The 13,846-nt window shown below is 39.4% G+C and overlaps 4 protein-coding genes across 4 annotated transcripts; 2 read left to right on the top strand and 2 right to left on the bottom strand.

The window, feature by feature from the left end:
* Nucleotides 1–491: 491 nt before the first annotated feature.
* Nucleotides 492–1,140, bottom strand: LOC125074238 (glycine-rich protein-like). Its single transcript, XM_047685515.1, has 2 exons — nucleotides 1,048–1,140; nucleotides 492–958 (listed from the first exon to the last, which is right to left on the bottom strand). The coding sequence occupies exons 1-2, from the start codon at nucleotides 1,093–1,095 to the stop codon at nucleotides 650–652; spliced, it is 357 nt and encodes a 118-aa protein (XP_047541471.1). The 5' UTR covers nucleotides 1,096–1,140; the 3' UTR covers nucleotides 492–649.
* Nucleotides 1,141–3,214: 2,074 nt separating this feature from the next.
* LOC125074354 (glycine-rich protein-like) lies at nucleotides 3,215–3,830 on the top strand. The gene is made up of 2 exons (XM_047685657.1): nucleotides 3,215–3,310; nucleotides 3,423–3,830. Exons 1-2 carry the CDS (start codon nucleotides 3,263–3,265, stop codon nucleotides 3,666–3,668), a joined length of 294 nt encoding a protein of 97 aa, XP_047541613.1. The 5' UTR covers nucleotides 3,215–3,262; the 3' UTR covers nucleotides 3,669–3,830.
* Nucleotides 3,831–6,239: 2,409 nt separating this feature from the next.
* LOC125074407 (chorion class A protein L11-like) lies at nucleotides 6,240–6,845 on the bottom strand. The gene is made up of 2 exons (XM_047685734.1): nucleotides 6,719–6,845; nucleotides 6,240–6,633 (listed from the first exon to the last, which is right to left on the bottom strand). Exons 1-2 carry the CDS (start codon nucleotides 6,764–6,766, stop codon nucleotides 6,373–6,375), a joined length of 309 nt encoding a protein of 102 aa, XP_047541690.1. The 5' UTR covers nucleotides 6,767–6,845; the 3' UTR covers nucleotides 6,240–6,372.
* Nucleotides 6,846–8,929: 2,084 nt separating this feature from the next.
* LOC125074405 (chorion class A protein L11-like) lies at nucleotides 8,930–9,416 on the top strand. Its single transcript, XM_047685732.1, has 2 exons — nucleotides 8,930–9,049; nucleotides 9,128–9,416. Exons 1-2 carry the CDS (start codon nucleotides 9,002–9,004, stop codon nucleotides 9,398–9,400), a joined length of 321 nt encoding a protein of 106 aa, XP_047541688.1. The 5' UTR covers nucleotides 8,930–9,001; the 3' UTR covers nucleotides 9,401–9,416.
* The last annotated feature ends 4,430 nt before the right edge of the window (nucleotides 9,417–13,846 follow it).

Here is a 13,846-nt window from a genome sequence, read left to right on the forward strand (position 1 = left end):
GACAAAAATAACTGACATTGAATTGAAATGTATTAATGACGGATTTTTTTTTCATGGCATTCGTTGGCGGGCGAGCATATGGGCCATCTGATGGTAAGTGGCCACCACCGCCCATAGACAAAGGCGCTGTAAGAAATATTATTCCTTACATCACCTATGCGCCACCAACCTTGGGAACTAAGATGTTATGTCCCTTGTGCCTGTGATTACACTGGTAATCAAATATCCGTTTTGTAGGCATCTTATTAAAAGATTTTTTATAAAAATAATAATTACCTACTTTTGGTCTGTTATTTTTCTGAGGAAGTTTCGGCTGCCCTCAAAGGCTAATTATCCGCACAAAGAAAAATTAAAGCAGATATGTGTGCAACACTGGTTCACCAAATTTACCTTCAAACTATTGTTTCTTAATTTGCTTTCATTCACAACACATTTTGTAGTGAAGTAGACTTTATCATATAGGTTTTTGGTTCGTGAAATAACATTCGAGATAAATATAACATAAATATTTTATTATTGAATATATACGTGTGATGACGCCATTCATATTTGATGTAATAGTCAAGCTAATTACTTAATCAAAATATATGTTTGGTGTCGAAAAATAATCCAAGACTAATAAATAATTAATAGCTCGAAGTATCTCCTTTTAGATGTAAGCTCCGAATCCCAAACCAGCACGGAAAGGTCCAGCATAGTTGCCGATGCCGTAGCCGAGACCGTAGGCACCGTATGCTCCGTAAGGAGCACCTAGTGGACCTAGACCACAAGGCTCAGCGAGTCCGAAAGGTTCAACAAGACCCAAAGGTCCGCCGAGACCAAAAGGTTCAGCGAGGCCAAGAGGTCCAGCAAGACCCAAAGGACCGCCGTAACCAAAAGGTTCAGCGAGGCCGAGAGGTCCAGCAACACCGAAGGGTCCGACACCCAATCCAGCTCCAATGCATGCTCCAGCAATGGACTGAAACGAAAACAATTAATATTATTATCATTATACAAAAAAACATTAGTATTTTAATTCAAAGAAGTTGATTTAATAGTAATATTTACCTGGATCGTGAGCGCCAGAGCGCAGACCAAAAGCACAACCTTGTACATGTTTACTGTTTGTGTACAAACTCGACAATGTTTGTAACTTAAGAACTCGCGTTATTTATACGAAAACTATAGATTGAAAAGTTATCAGCGTCATGACGTGTTTTTAAAAATATCTATCTTAAGGAAAACGTGACAGTTTTAAGGTCAGTAACTAGATCCTCAAATCAATCGTCTGTTTTAGTGAACTATCAGTGACATATTATGTTCGTTGTCACTGTATCAGATTATGAAACAAAAGGCAAATGGGTAGCACCCACTCTTCAGATATATTACCAAGGCAAGATGGTAGATTTTTGACAATCAATAAGCAAGTGTATACACTTCTATATTGAATAAAGATTTTTGACTTTGACTTTGACAAGGCACTTAACATCTCAGTTCCTAAGGTTGGTGACGCATTGGCGAAGTAAGCAGGGCCGGATCTATCATATGGCTTTTTGGGCTTCAGCTCAGGGCCCCGTGGATTCTAGGGGCCCCCAGCTAAGTCAAGTCAAAGTCAAAAATAGACAATAATGCGAAAGAATCCATAACTTTATTAAATTAAACAGATCGTATGGTTTGCAGCGCTGCGAGTCCTGCAATTAATCAAACCCATTCAATTAATTTAATTCAAGTCTACGTTTAGATATGCCTTAGGTTGGCCCCTAAGTAGTGTAAGCCCAGGGTCCCCTACATTTACGGGCCGGCCCTTGAAGTCAGGGATGATTAATATTTCTAACAGCGCCAATATCCATGGGCGGTGGTGACCACTTTATATCAGGTGCCCCATGTGCCGGTCCGCCTACTTACAACAAACAAAAAACATTGACCGCTTGGAGCAAGCAGTATAATGAAGCAACAAAGTCGAATACAAAATAAAAAGAAAATGTATTCGCTTTTGATTTTGTATGCGTTTATGTGCTTAAGTATAATACACTCTCCCAAAAACAAGATACAAAAAATATTTTCTTAATATTGTATTGATATTAGTTTGGAAAGCGTTCGCGTCGAAAGTGCCTGGAACGACATTTCGTAGAGACATAATTGTCGTTCCAATGGATGTCAACGTAGTCCTCGGACTATCCGTTGAGTCTAAAGGATATTTAGTTAATCATTCATTTCTTTCTCTTTTTATGGTATCGGTAGGAGGCCTTTCGAATGGACCACCTGATGGTAAGTGGTTACCACTGCCCATTGAAGATATTGGCGTCGTATGAAAGGCGCCACTGACCTTTTGGTCTGAGTTATCATATCCTTGGTGCCTGTAGTTTTACTGACTTTAAGCCAGAACACAAAAGTACTAAGTATTACTGCTTGGCATATAATAACGTATAATGACTGGATGGTACCTACCCAGTGGGACTTACGTTTAACTTTGATAAAAAGTAAATATTATCTACATAGACATATTATTATTTCCAAGTTATTTTATACTTGTCTAATATCTGTTACGGGTTAATAAGAAACATGTTGTGAACTTAGTAGAAAAAAAGGTTGAAAGGTTGAGGTCTATTCCATAGATCTTAAAACTCCGCGTTCGAGTGACGTGGGGAGTGGTCAAGACAAGATTTTTGACGGTGAAGTTATTGGTTCGAAGGTAGTTATCACAGATATACTCCAAAAAATCGTAAAGACAGACAGTTATGCCAAAATGTGAGTGTGGCTTTGATCGTTTCGACACTTTTGCGATACTGTATGTTTGTATGCGTATAAGTGTTTATCTGTGTACCGGCATAATAGCAAAAAAGACACGCGGGTTACCAGTATTCTTTTAGGCATTTTTTTTTTAGCATTAGCAGCCCGTAAATGTTCCACTGCTGGGATAAAGGCTCTCCTTTGAGGAGAAGGTTTGGAGCATATTCCACCACGCTGCTCCAATGCGGGTTGGCGGAATACACATGTGGCAGAATTTTCTTTTAGGCATAGTATACGTGTTTTTCATTTCAATCAGTTAAAATGAATCATTCTAGTAATTGATAGTTCGTTAATACGGAAGAGCTTAACAGGTTTATTTGATGACCTAGTTAGACTAGACTGATCTTATAACTGTCACGTTCCTTTGAGATAGATAACTTTAGAAAACACGTCATGACGCTGATAACGTTTCTCAGTCTTTATAGTTTTTTATATTAAAAAACATGTGTTCTCTCGTTACAAACATTGTCGAGTTTGTACGCAAACAGTAAACATGTACAAGTCTGTACTTTTGTTCTGCGCTCTGGGGCTCACGATCGAGGTAAATAGAATAAGTAACCCAACATATTTGATTTATAAAAATAATGTTTTGATTAAGTTAAGACATTTTTTTACATCAATTACAATAATTATTTCAAATGTTATCGTTTCAGTCCATTGCTGGAGCATGCATTGGAGCCGGATTGGGTGTCGGACCCTTGGGTGTTGCTGGACCTCTCGGCCTTGCTGAACCTTTTGGTTTCGGCGGACCTTTGGATTTTGCTGGTCCCCTAGGTCTCGCTGAACCTTGTGGTCTTGGTGCTCCTTATGGAGCATACGGTGCTTACGGTCTCGGCTACGGCATCGACAACTATGCTGGACCTTTCCGCGCTGGTTTGGGATACGGAGTTCTCATCTAAACTAACGTCTTACATTTCTGACTTCCAATCCTTTCCAATGTGATAACTATTTTGATTGGATGAGTTTAACATTATCAAATATAAATGACATCATACCTATGTAGGTATTATGTCATTTATATTGTACATATGTATGTATCTTTAATAAAAAAATATTTATATTATTTTATTTTTTATTTGTCTAACAAGAACCTGATTTATATCTTAGGGTCCCGCTTAGATCTCACTCAAACTTTAGGTTCTCACAGTGCTTGGAAAATATAATGTAATGTTTATAGGGAAGGACATACAAAATATATTAATAAAAGAAATAAAAACAAACTTGTAATCCCTGCTTTCCGCTCGCTTACGGTACAAAGAACGATTTCAGGCAATGGTATACTCATATATAATAAGATACCGGGAATAACACTTTATGGAATAAATCCGGCGGCATTTAGGCTAGGGCTCCAAAAGCAACTATGCGAGTTAATTCTCGCCGGAGACTAGTTTCCGAAATGGTAGAGTTTGAAATATTGACGATTCAAAAACACTTTATTCTCTAGTTTAGATTTGATTTGAAACTTCCGTCTACCATTTATTCAATTCTCGTGCAATATTTTATAATATTTTTGGATGTCATTCATTTTTTTGTTACATATAAAAGGTGGATCCAACCCTAGACACGGAGTAGTGGTATAATATGATCTATTTTCAATAACAAAACATTTATTACAACAATTGCTTTGATATGATCACTATTAAACCTGGGTATCGGTTTTAAACCGGTAGACGTACTAGATTATTTGTTACGTTTATAAAGAATTCATATAAGTATTTGCACAAAAAAAAAATATCTTGACAAAGTCTATCGGCCGCGTGTTTCTGTTTGAACCCGATAAACTCAAAAAGTACTATATGGAATTTTCATACGGTTCACGAATGGGTGGAGTGATCTCCAAGAAACTGAAATATCACCATGATATTCAAGATGTTGCAGCGTAAACGATAACGATATATATACTTTATGTAGCCTTACTACACTTACGAAGCCGGGACGGGTTGGTCTAAGGCAGCTCTAGCGGTAGTCTACTGTATATCATGATTCCGTGGAATACATTTCGCTGAAGATCAATTTCATCTTACCAATTGATTTAGTATTGTAGATAAAATCAGTATTGAAGATAATAAAAGACAGATACCCCTCGTATGTGATTCAAGGTTCACTCGAAGAGCAATGAATGAGAGGGCTCGATGTTTCCTTGCGAGATCGAATCGTAAATGATAAAATCCGCACGCTAACCTAAGTAAGGGGCCATTCATTTATTACGTAAGACGATTTGGGGGTGAGGGGGGGTGGACCATGTCTTGTTTTCTTACAAGGGGGTGGGAAGGAGTTTCGATAGTTCTTACGTAAAATAAAAAAAAAAAAACATTTGAAAATACGCATGAAACCGCATGATTGCTGAGGTTCGCTCGGATGCGTACCTTTAGAACCTTTGAAATTACAAATAAACACATTTTAAAATGTTGTTACTTTGAAAAATAAACAGTAAAATAAATCAAACGTGTATTCATTTTCTCCTTTAGATTCTTACGTAATAAATATTAAACAGGGAGGGTAGGGGTCGGCCAGTTCTTATTTTTTCTTATATTAGGGGGGGGGGGGGGGGAGGTCGTCAAAAACTAGCGAATATTGCTCAATTGAAGTGGCATTGGGTGAAGCACAGTACTCGCAAAACTGATAGTCGCTGGGATCGAAATTTTCTCGAGTGATCTGAAGATGCAGCGTGCTCACGCTTACAAGGTGAATTAACCGTTGAATGCGGATAGCGCCATCCAGGGATCGTGGAAATCCTCAGGGCAGATGAATACTGTGTCCAGCTGTGGTCGTCTCCCTGTTTATATTATGCTGACGATAATGATAAAGTCTATAGGAAGATTTTTTTTTCAGCACAAAGGTTGTTGAAAATTAATCCTTTGTTAATTGTTATATTGGTATGAACGGAATTATTTTAAATTTGAAAACCACAGTAACGTAAATTTACCGCATCAAAACGACACCCAGCTTATTTAGTGATCATATCAAAGTAATAATTCATAAATATTTCGAAGATAGTTATGTTGGTCCAAGGTGTGATAGAGTACAAGTAAATGCTTGATCAGCATTTTTGGAAAATAACATGAATCGTCTCATATCGTGGGAAACATATTCGATTTGAACGTATTATTTCTAATACAAGAAATAATTTCAATTGACTGTACCATGAGCTTCTGCTCGGTCATTTCATTAGTTAAATTAAAATGAACTTAAATTTATTTTTTTATTATTTAAAAAAAACCACTCGTGCTCCCTTAAATTTGTCTTGATATATCATGTTTAGAAATTGAATTAAATTAAAAAAAATAAAAAAGTAAAAAAAAAAAAATATATGGAATCTAAATAAAAGTCCCATCAATGGAATCAATCATAAGAACCACATTCTCCGAATACCAAGAGGATCTAAAGGTTAAACGAGACCTAAGGTCTCGAAAAATATTTACGAAGAATAAAAGTGATATCCAGGTCTGTGTTGACAAATAAAAAATAAATTGCCATAAATATTTTTTATTGAAGATGCATATGTAGGTATGATGTCATTCCTATTTGATGATGTTAAACTCATCCAATCGAAATAGTTATTACATTTGAAAGGATTGAGAGTCAGAATTGTAAAACGTTAGATTAGATGAGAGCGCCGTAACCAGCACGGAAAGGTCCAGCGTAGTTGCCGATGCCGTAGCCGAGACCGTAAGCACCGTATGCTCCGTAAGGAGCACCTAGTGGGCCTAGACCACAAGGCTCAGCGAGTCCGAAAGGTTCAGCAAGACCCAAAGGTCCACCGAGACCAAAAGGTCCAGCGAGACCAAAAGGTTCAGCTAGACCAAGAGGACCAGCAACACCAAAGGGTCCCAATCCATTTCCAATGCATGCTCCAGCAATGGACTGAAACGAAAACCATTGATATTATTAGTATTATACAAAAAATACTATTTTAATTCAAAGAAGTTGTTTTAATCATTATATTTACCTGGATTGTGAGCGCCAGAACGCAGACCGAAAGCACAGCTTTGTACATGTTTACTGTTTGTGTAGAAACTCGACAATGTTTGTAACGAAAGAATACGCGTTATTTATACGAAAACTATCAGAATACGTAAAACTACTGAGAAAAGTTATCAGCGTCATGACGTGTTTTCTAAAGTTATATCTATCTTAAAAGAACGTGACAATTATTTGGTTCGTAACTAGGTCATCCATTCATGTTAATGATTGAAATGAAAAACATATAAATGTATATATATATATATATATATATATATCTACATATATATATATATATATATCAGTTGACTCATGTTACTATTTTGCAATTTTATGTAAACACAGAAATGATTGCAAACACATAAAAATATTCTTTATCCATATAGTGATCTCATAAAAACATTTCTGAATCTTTATGTGACAGTGTTGAATGATATGCAAAGCTACCACCGGTTCGGAAATTAGATTCTACCGAGAAGAACCGGCTAGAAACTCAGTAGTTCCAAGACAAGTATAAGAAAATTAGATGAATGTTATATATTAGCGGTTAAAGTATAATATTGCTAAAACTAATATTCGTAAAGTTAAATCAATACAAGCCCGACTGGGTAGATACCATCATTTATTGTACCGCCAAGCCGTAATACTTAGTACTGTTCCGTTTAAAAGAGCGATTGAGTCAGTACTAATACACGCTCAGGGACAGACCTACGGCGACTTTTTCATAGTCCAGTAGAAAAATGTATTCACGAAAGTGTGGCAATCACTAGACACACTAACACTTGTGTCTATTACACGGAAGACGGTGACGACGCTGTCGGCAGATTCATCGGCCGAGCGTCGGATGCCTCAGAAAGAACCATCCTAGACCAGCCTCAACACAAACGCGACATCAGAGTCACCGATGCTGTACTCTCTCTAATCGAGTGCGGAGCAAACGCTGCCCAAACGAACATCGATGGCTGCGCCCTATCGCCGCTACTGTTCTTAGTAGTTCTTGACTTAATTATGCTTCGCATCTTAGAACACAGGCGCCGCGGCATAGAGTGGGGATTATCCAACGTCTTGGAAGACTTGGATTACGCTGATGACCTATGCCTGCTGAGTCATACCCACGCCGATATGCAAGCTAAGTTAAACGATCTAAGTCAGGAAGCGGCAAAAACAGGGCTTAAAATCAACATCCGGAAGACCCAGGAGATGAGAACTGGTGTGAAGAATCGCTCACCGTTGCTGATTGGCACAGAGGCAGTGGAACGCGTCCACAAATTTACATACCTCGGGAGCGTCGTGTCAGAGACTGGTGGAAGTGAAGAGGACAGCGATGTCCTCTCACGGATAGCCAAAGCCCGAGCTACCTTCGCGCAGCTGAGACCTGTTTGGCAATCGCAGAAACTGACCGAAGGATTAAACTTAAGATATTCGGGTCCAACGTGAAATCCGTGTTGCTTTACGGGTGCGAAACGTGGAAGGTTACAAAGGACATCTCACGCCAAATCCAAGTTTTCGTCAACCGCTATCTTCGTCGCATTCTCGGTATTTACTGGCCTGAGACCATCTCAAACGTAGAGCTGTTGGAGAAATGCCATGAGAGCCCGATCGACATTCAGATCAAGCTTGTGGTCAAGTGTGATCAAGTGGAGATGGATTGGACACACGTTTCGAAGGGATCCCGACCATATTTCCAAACAAGCTTTGGACTGGAATCCCCAAGGGAAAAGAAAGCGTGGACGTCCCCGTCAAACCTGGCGACGCTCCGTGTTGGTGGAAGCGGCGAGCATCGGAATGACGTGGAGCGAGGTGAAGGCTGAAGCCCAAGACCGATCGCGGTGGAGGACATCTGTCCCATCTAGGGGACAGGACATTCATCATCATTAAGAAAACTTTTTTTTTTGTTATTATATCTATACTGAAGCACATAAGCGCTTACAAAATCAAAAGCGAATACAAGCTGTCACTTTAATTATTATTCTCTTTTGATATTGTATTCGACTTTGTTGCTTTACTATAAAGTTCCGAGCGCTCCATCTTGCTTTTGTTTTATAATCTGAAGTGTTAACGAACATAATTAGTCATTGATAGCCACTAACACCATTGATTTTTTAAGGACCTAATTACTGACCTTATAACTGTCACGTTCCTTTAAGATAGATAACTTTAGAAAACACGTCATGACGCTGATAACGTTTCTCAGTCTTTATAGTTTTCGTATAAATAACGCGTATCCTATCGTTACAAACATTGTCGAGTTTGTACACAAACAGTAAACATGTACAAGGCTGTGCTTTTGGTCTGTGCTCTGGCGCTCACGATCCAGGTAAATATAATTATTATATCAACTAATTTTAATTAAGATAGTATTTTTGCATAATAATATCAAATGTTTTCGTTTCAGTCCATTGCTGGAGCATGCATTGGAAATGGATTGGGTGTCGGGCCCCTCGGTGTTGCTGGACCTCTAGGTCTAGCTGAACCTTTTGGTCTCGGCGGACCTTTGGGTCTTGCTGGTCCTATTGGTCTCGCCGAACCTTTTGGTCTCGCCGAGCCTTGTGGTCTAGGTCCACTGGGTGCTCCTTACGGAGCATACGGTGCTTACGGTCTCGGCTACGGCATCGGCAACTATGCTGGACCTTTCCGTGCTGGTTATGGATTCGGCGCTTTCATCTAATCAACAGATAGAAGTTCAATCTTTTTGTTCAATATTTTGGATTATATATCAAACTACACATAAACTTTTCGAAGCAAAATTTAAAAATCAGTATCACAAATCCGAACAGTAAAATCGTCATACAAAAATGTATGTTCCTTCATTAATAAAAATATTCATGATTTTCATTTCGTTGTTATAATTTTACCGCACAAATATTTTATCGAATTACCTAGCTGTAGATGTTAGAAATAATCAATTCGCACGGGTATACGACCTTATTCATTAGAATGACAATAACACACGACGTGATTAACGCCTTAAAGGTTGTCAGTTGAGAGATATCAATTGTAAAAAATATAAGACCGGCACGTATTTCGTCACACAGCCCAAAGATGTAAATATAAAGATTTAATGGTGTATCTGACAGTGCATTTTCCTTTGAATGAGGCACTTGATCTCTTGGTCTTGTGACAGCGCCAGCGCCAGACGTGCGTACTTATTGAATTAATAATACCAACATGTCGGACGACAATCGTGATCCTTTGGATGGCTATCCATGAGAATCTGCGACATACATATACTTTGAGCATCTTATTTTTTGTACACTATAATAAATATTGGACAACATCACATACATTACTCTGATCCCAATGTAAATAGCTAAAGCACTTGTGTTACGGAAAATCAGAAGTAACGAAGGTACCACATACACCCAGACCCAAGACAATATAGAAAACTAATGAACTTTTTCTACATCGACTCGGCCGGGAATCGAGCCCGGGACCTCGGAGTGGTGTACTCATGAAAACCGGTGTACACACTACTCGACCACGGAGGTCGTCAAGAATCATTTTATTAGTGGATGCCCATTTTATAATAACGCTATCCGTATTAGCTTCGCTCGGGTACAGAGGGTCTACACAAAGCGTTTGTGTTGTTGTAGTGTACACATATCTATAAAAACATATTCATTAGTATTTGATTTATATTTTATATATGAAAACTCAGAAGGGCCTTCACCAGAACTCATTTTTATTTAGAGCGGGTATATGGGCGTGGTAAAATAAACGATCCAGTCCAAGATGTTAATTACAATTTAATAATCACTGTAGTCACAGGAATAGTTCGAATACACAACACTTTCACACAAAAATCAAATAAGATTTTTTAAACAAAACGGCAATATGGCGGCAATCACAGCGATTCGTCATAAGTGTGTTAAACGGGCGCCGTCTCGTTCGATCGTGTCGTTCAAGATGGCTGCTCGCCTCAACATCGACAATGACGCTTCGCTAGGTTGACAGCTTGTCAACCTGATATAGGACGGAAACGCCGTCACGGCCAGACTGACATTCGACCGTCCACGGGCGTTTAACCTGAAACAAATTAAGTTAACTGCGTAATCTGCTCGTTCATCCTGACTTAATGCTATTTATCAACCACTCAGCACCACAGATAGACCAATCGTCTAGAAATATGAACCTAAATTTTAATGTTCTATCTAAAATTTGTCTCTGACACCAGACTTCACATATTTAAACATCCTGACAGGTCTATTCCATCCAAGATATGACCTGGACGACATCTTTCGTCTTTACGAATAGCCAGACAAGCCAATCCTTGGCAGGATATGACCCGGACGACACCTTTCGTCTTTACGAATAGCCAGACAAGCCGATCCTTGGCAGAATTTGGCCCGGACGACACGTTTCGTCTCACTTATAGCTAGCAATCATCCAGGACAAGTCAGCCCTCGTAATGGACCCGACTCGGACGACAATTTTCGTCAGATGATGCTAGGTTCATCACATGACAAGCTGACCCTCTGCATGGGTGAGGCTCGGACGACAAATTTCGTCTACTCTCTGGGACTAAGAAGTGCATCATCTAATCAAACAAATTTCTAAACATTCAAAATATTCACGACGTACATTACACATTCAATACCTGGCAGTAAGTATAGTCAGTAGACCTACCTATGATGGTGAATTGTCTTGTTTCAATGTATTTCAACTTCGTGAATAACGTCCCACGTTTCGGGGTCTGAATGAGCACTCATTGTGTCTGAGTTGGCTGACATAGTACGTGAGTCCGCGGAAGCGGTATCAGAGCATACGGTCAAGGTGTCTAGACGGTCTAATGACTCGTTCTCATTGTTAAAGCCCAATATATTGTCTTCATTATCCGACGCCGTCTCGGCCTCATCCTCATTCAAAAGACTAGTCGCGATTTCTAGTAATCCGATATGTCCCTGGGGCACTACGCGCAAATTCTCGTGAGAGTATTTAAGAACTCGATTGGAACTACCTGCTATGCTTTTAAGTTCGTAACGATCATTATTTAAAACTTCTGTAATTACGAAAGGGCCCCTGAATTTCCTATCCAATTTAGTTTTATTGCGTTCGTTGTTTTTAATGAACACGTAATCACCTTTAGAAAATGGTTTAATTTTTGCGCGACCGAGGTTAAATCTAACAGTGCCAGATTCAGCAGCTTTCTGAATATTTATCGAAGCATCCTCCCTAATCGAATCGACATCCAAGCGAACCGCATTATTGTTATCGATACAGTTTATTTTGGCCATACCTAAAGAATCGGAATTAATCCCGAACATAAGCTCTGATGGTGAATATTTAGTAACAGCGGACTTGGTACTATTTAGGGCAAGTTGAATATTTCCTAGTTCGTCACGCCACGTTTTGTTAGGGTCGTTTTCTACTATAGTTAAAATGCTCTTGAGAGTACGCATTACTCGCTCGACTTGACCATTTGCTCTACTGGAACCCGTCGCTATAAAGTGAAGTTCTATTTTATACTCATCGCAGAATGACTTAAAGTCAGAACTGATGTAGCAACGACCTTGGTCTGCAATAATTCTTTTTGGTGCTCCAAAAAGATTAACTGCTTTTTGTAGTGCATTAATCGCACTCTTCGCATCAAGAGACAAGGTATGTTCTAGTAAAACGAACTTTGTGAAAGCGTCTATGATTACTGAGCAATACTCCTTCCGATCACTCTTTCCGCTCAGCTTTCCCGTGAAGTCAATATGAATCGTATGCCAAGGTACAGGTACCTTTGGAATCGGGTGAAGCTGAACGGCTTGAGGTCCGGATGGGCCCTTGGATGCCTTACAAATGATGCACGAGTCTATGTATTTTCGGACACATTTAGACATGTCCGGGAACCAATATTTCTCATAAAGCTTGTCAAGCGTTTTGTCTTTACCTAGATGTTGTAATTCAGTATGAACATGATTTATAAGGGTCCAGATAAGAGATCGTGGAACTACTGGCAGCCAGGACACTACTTTATTCCGAACAATTTTCCGGTAGAGGATGCCTTCTCTAACATCGTAAGTTTGAGCTACAGTCTCAGGAAAACCATTGTTATGGTATTTCGAAATAAGGTCTTGGATTTCGGCATCTCGTTTCTGTTCAACAGATAGCCAGCCGTGGTGGATGATCGATAAAATGAACAGATTGAATTTGCGATTTTTCGGGTTCTGTGGTATTGTCTGAATCTGGATTCGGTAAAGGGTTTCGAGACAGAAAGTCAGCGTGTTCCATCCTACTGCCTTCACGATACACGATATCGAAATCGTAGGCTTGCAAATATGCCCACCATCGATATACGCGAGGAGTTAAGTCCTTCTTAGACTTTGACGCTTTTAATGAATTGCAGTCGGTAACAACCACAAAATTCCTGCCATACAGGTAATGTCGGAAGTGCTCTATTGCTCTTACTACTGCTAAAGTTTCTAGCTCGTAAGAGTGATAGCGCGACTCCGCATCCGACGTCCGACGGCTAAAATATTCTACTACGTGGGGAAGGTTGTTTTTCTTTTGCAAGAGGATCGCTCCATACCCATCGGAGCTAGCATCAGTATGCAGCTCTACAGGGAGGTCTGGGTCAAATATGGTAAGTACGGGTTCGGATGTAAGAATGTCTATTAACTGTTTACGTATCCTTTCATGTTCTGGAGTCCAGGTAATACGTCCTTTGAGTTTCGTAAGTGGGTAAAAGGGACCAACTATATGAGTAAAATTGGGGATGAATTTTCGGAAATAAGATGCCAATCCGAGGAATTGTCGAACATTTGTAGCTGACTTGGGCTCTGGGGCATCTATCAACGCTTGGATTTTTCGTGAGTTGGGCCTAACTTTACCAGACTGAATAGAATATCCTAAGTAGTCTATTTTTTGTTTCATAAACTTACACTTCTTTAGGTTAATTGAAAATCCAGCTTCTGATAGTGCAGCCAATAGTTCATCAAGGCGCTGCAAACCTTCAGAAATGTCCACTGAATAGGCCAACACGTCATCCATATATATCAAAGGTTTTTCTTTAAGATGGCTGAATGCCTTTGTGATACATCTCTGAAACACTGAAGGCGCGTTACGCAACCCAAATGGCATGGCGAGGTATTCGTACTGGCCCTCATTTGTGACAAAGGCTGTTTTCTGA

This window comes from Vanessa atalanta, chromosome 27, assembly GCF_905147765.1.
Source record: "Vanessa atalanta chromosome 27, ilVanAtal1.2, whole genome shotgun sequence".
Taxonomy (NCBI): domain Eukaryota; kingdom Metazoa; phylum Arthropoda; class Insecta; order Lepidoptera; family Nymphalidae; genus Vanessa; species Vanessa atalanta.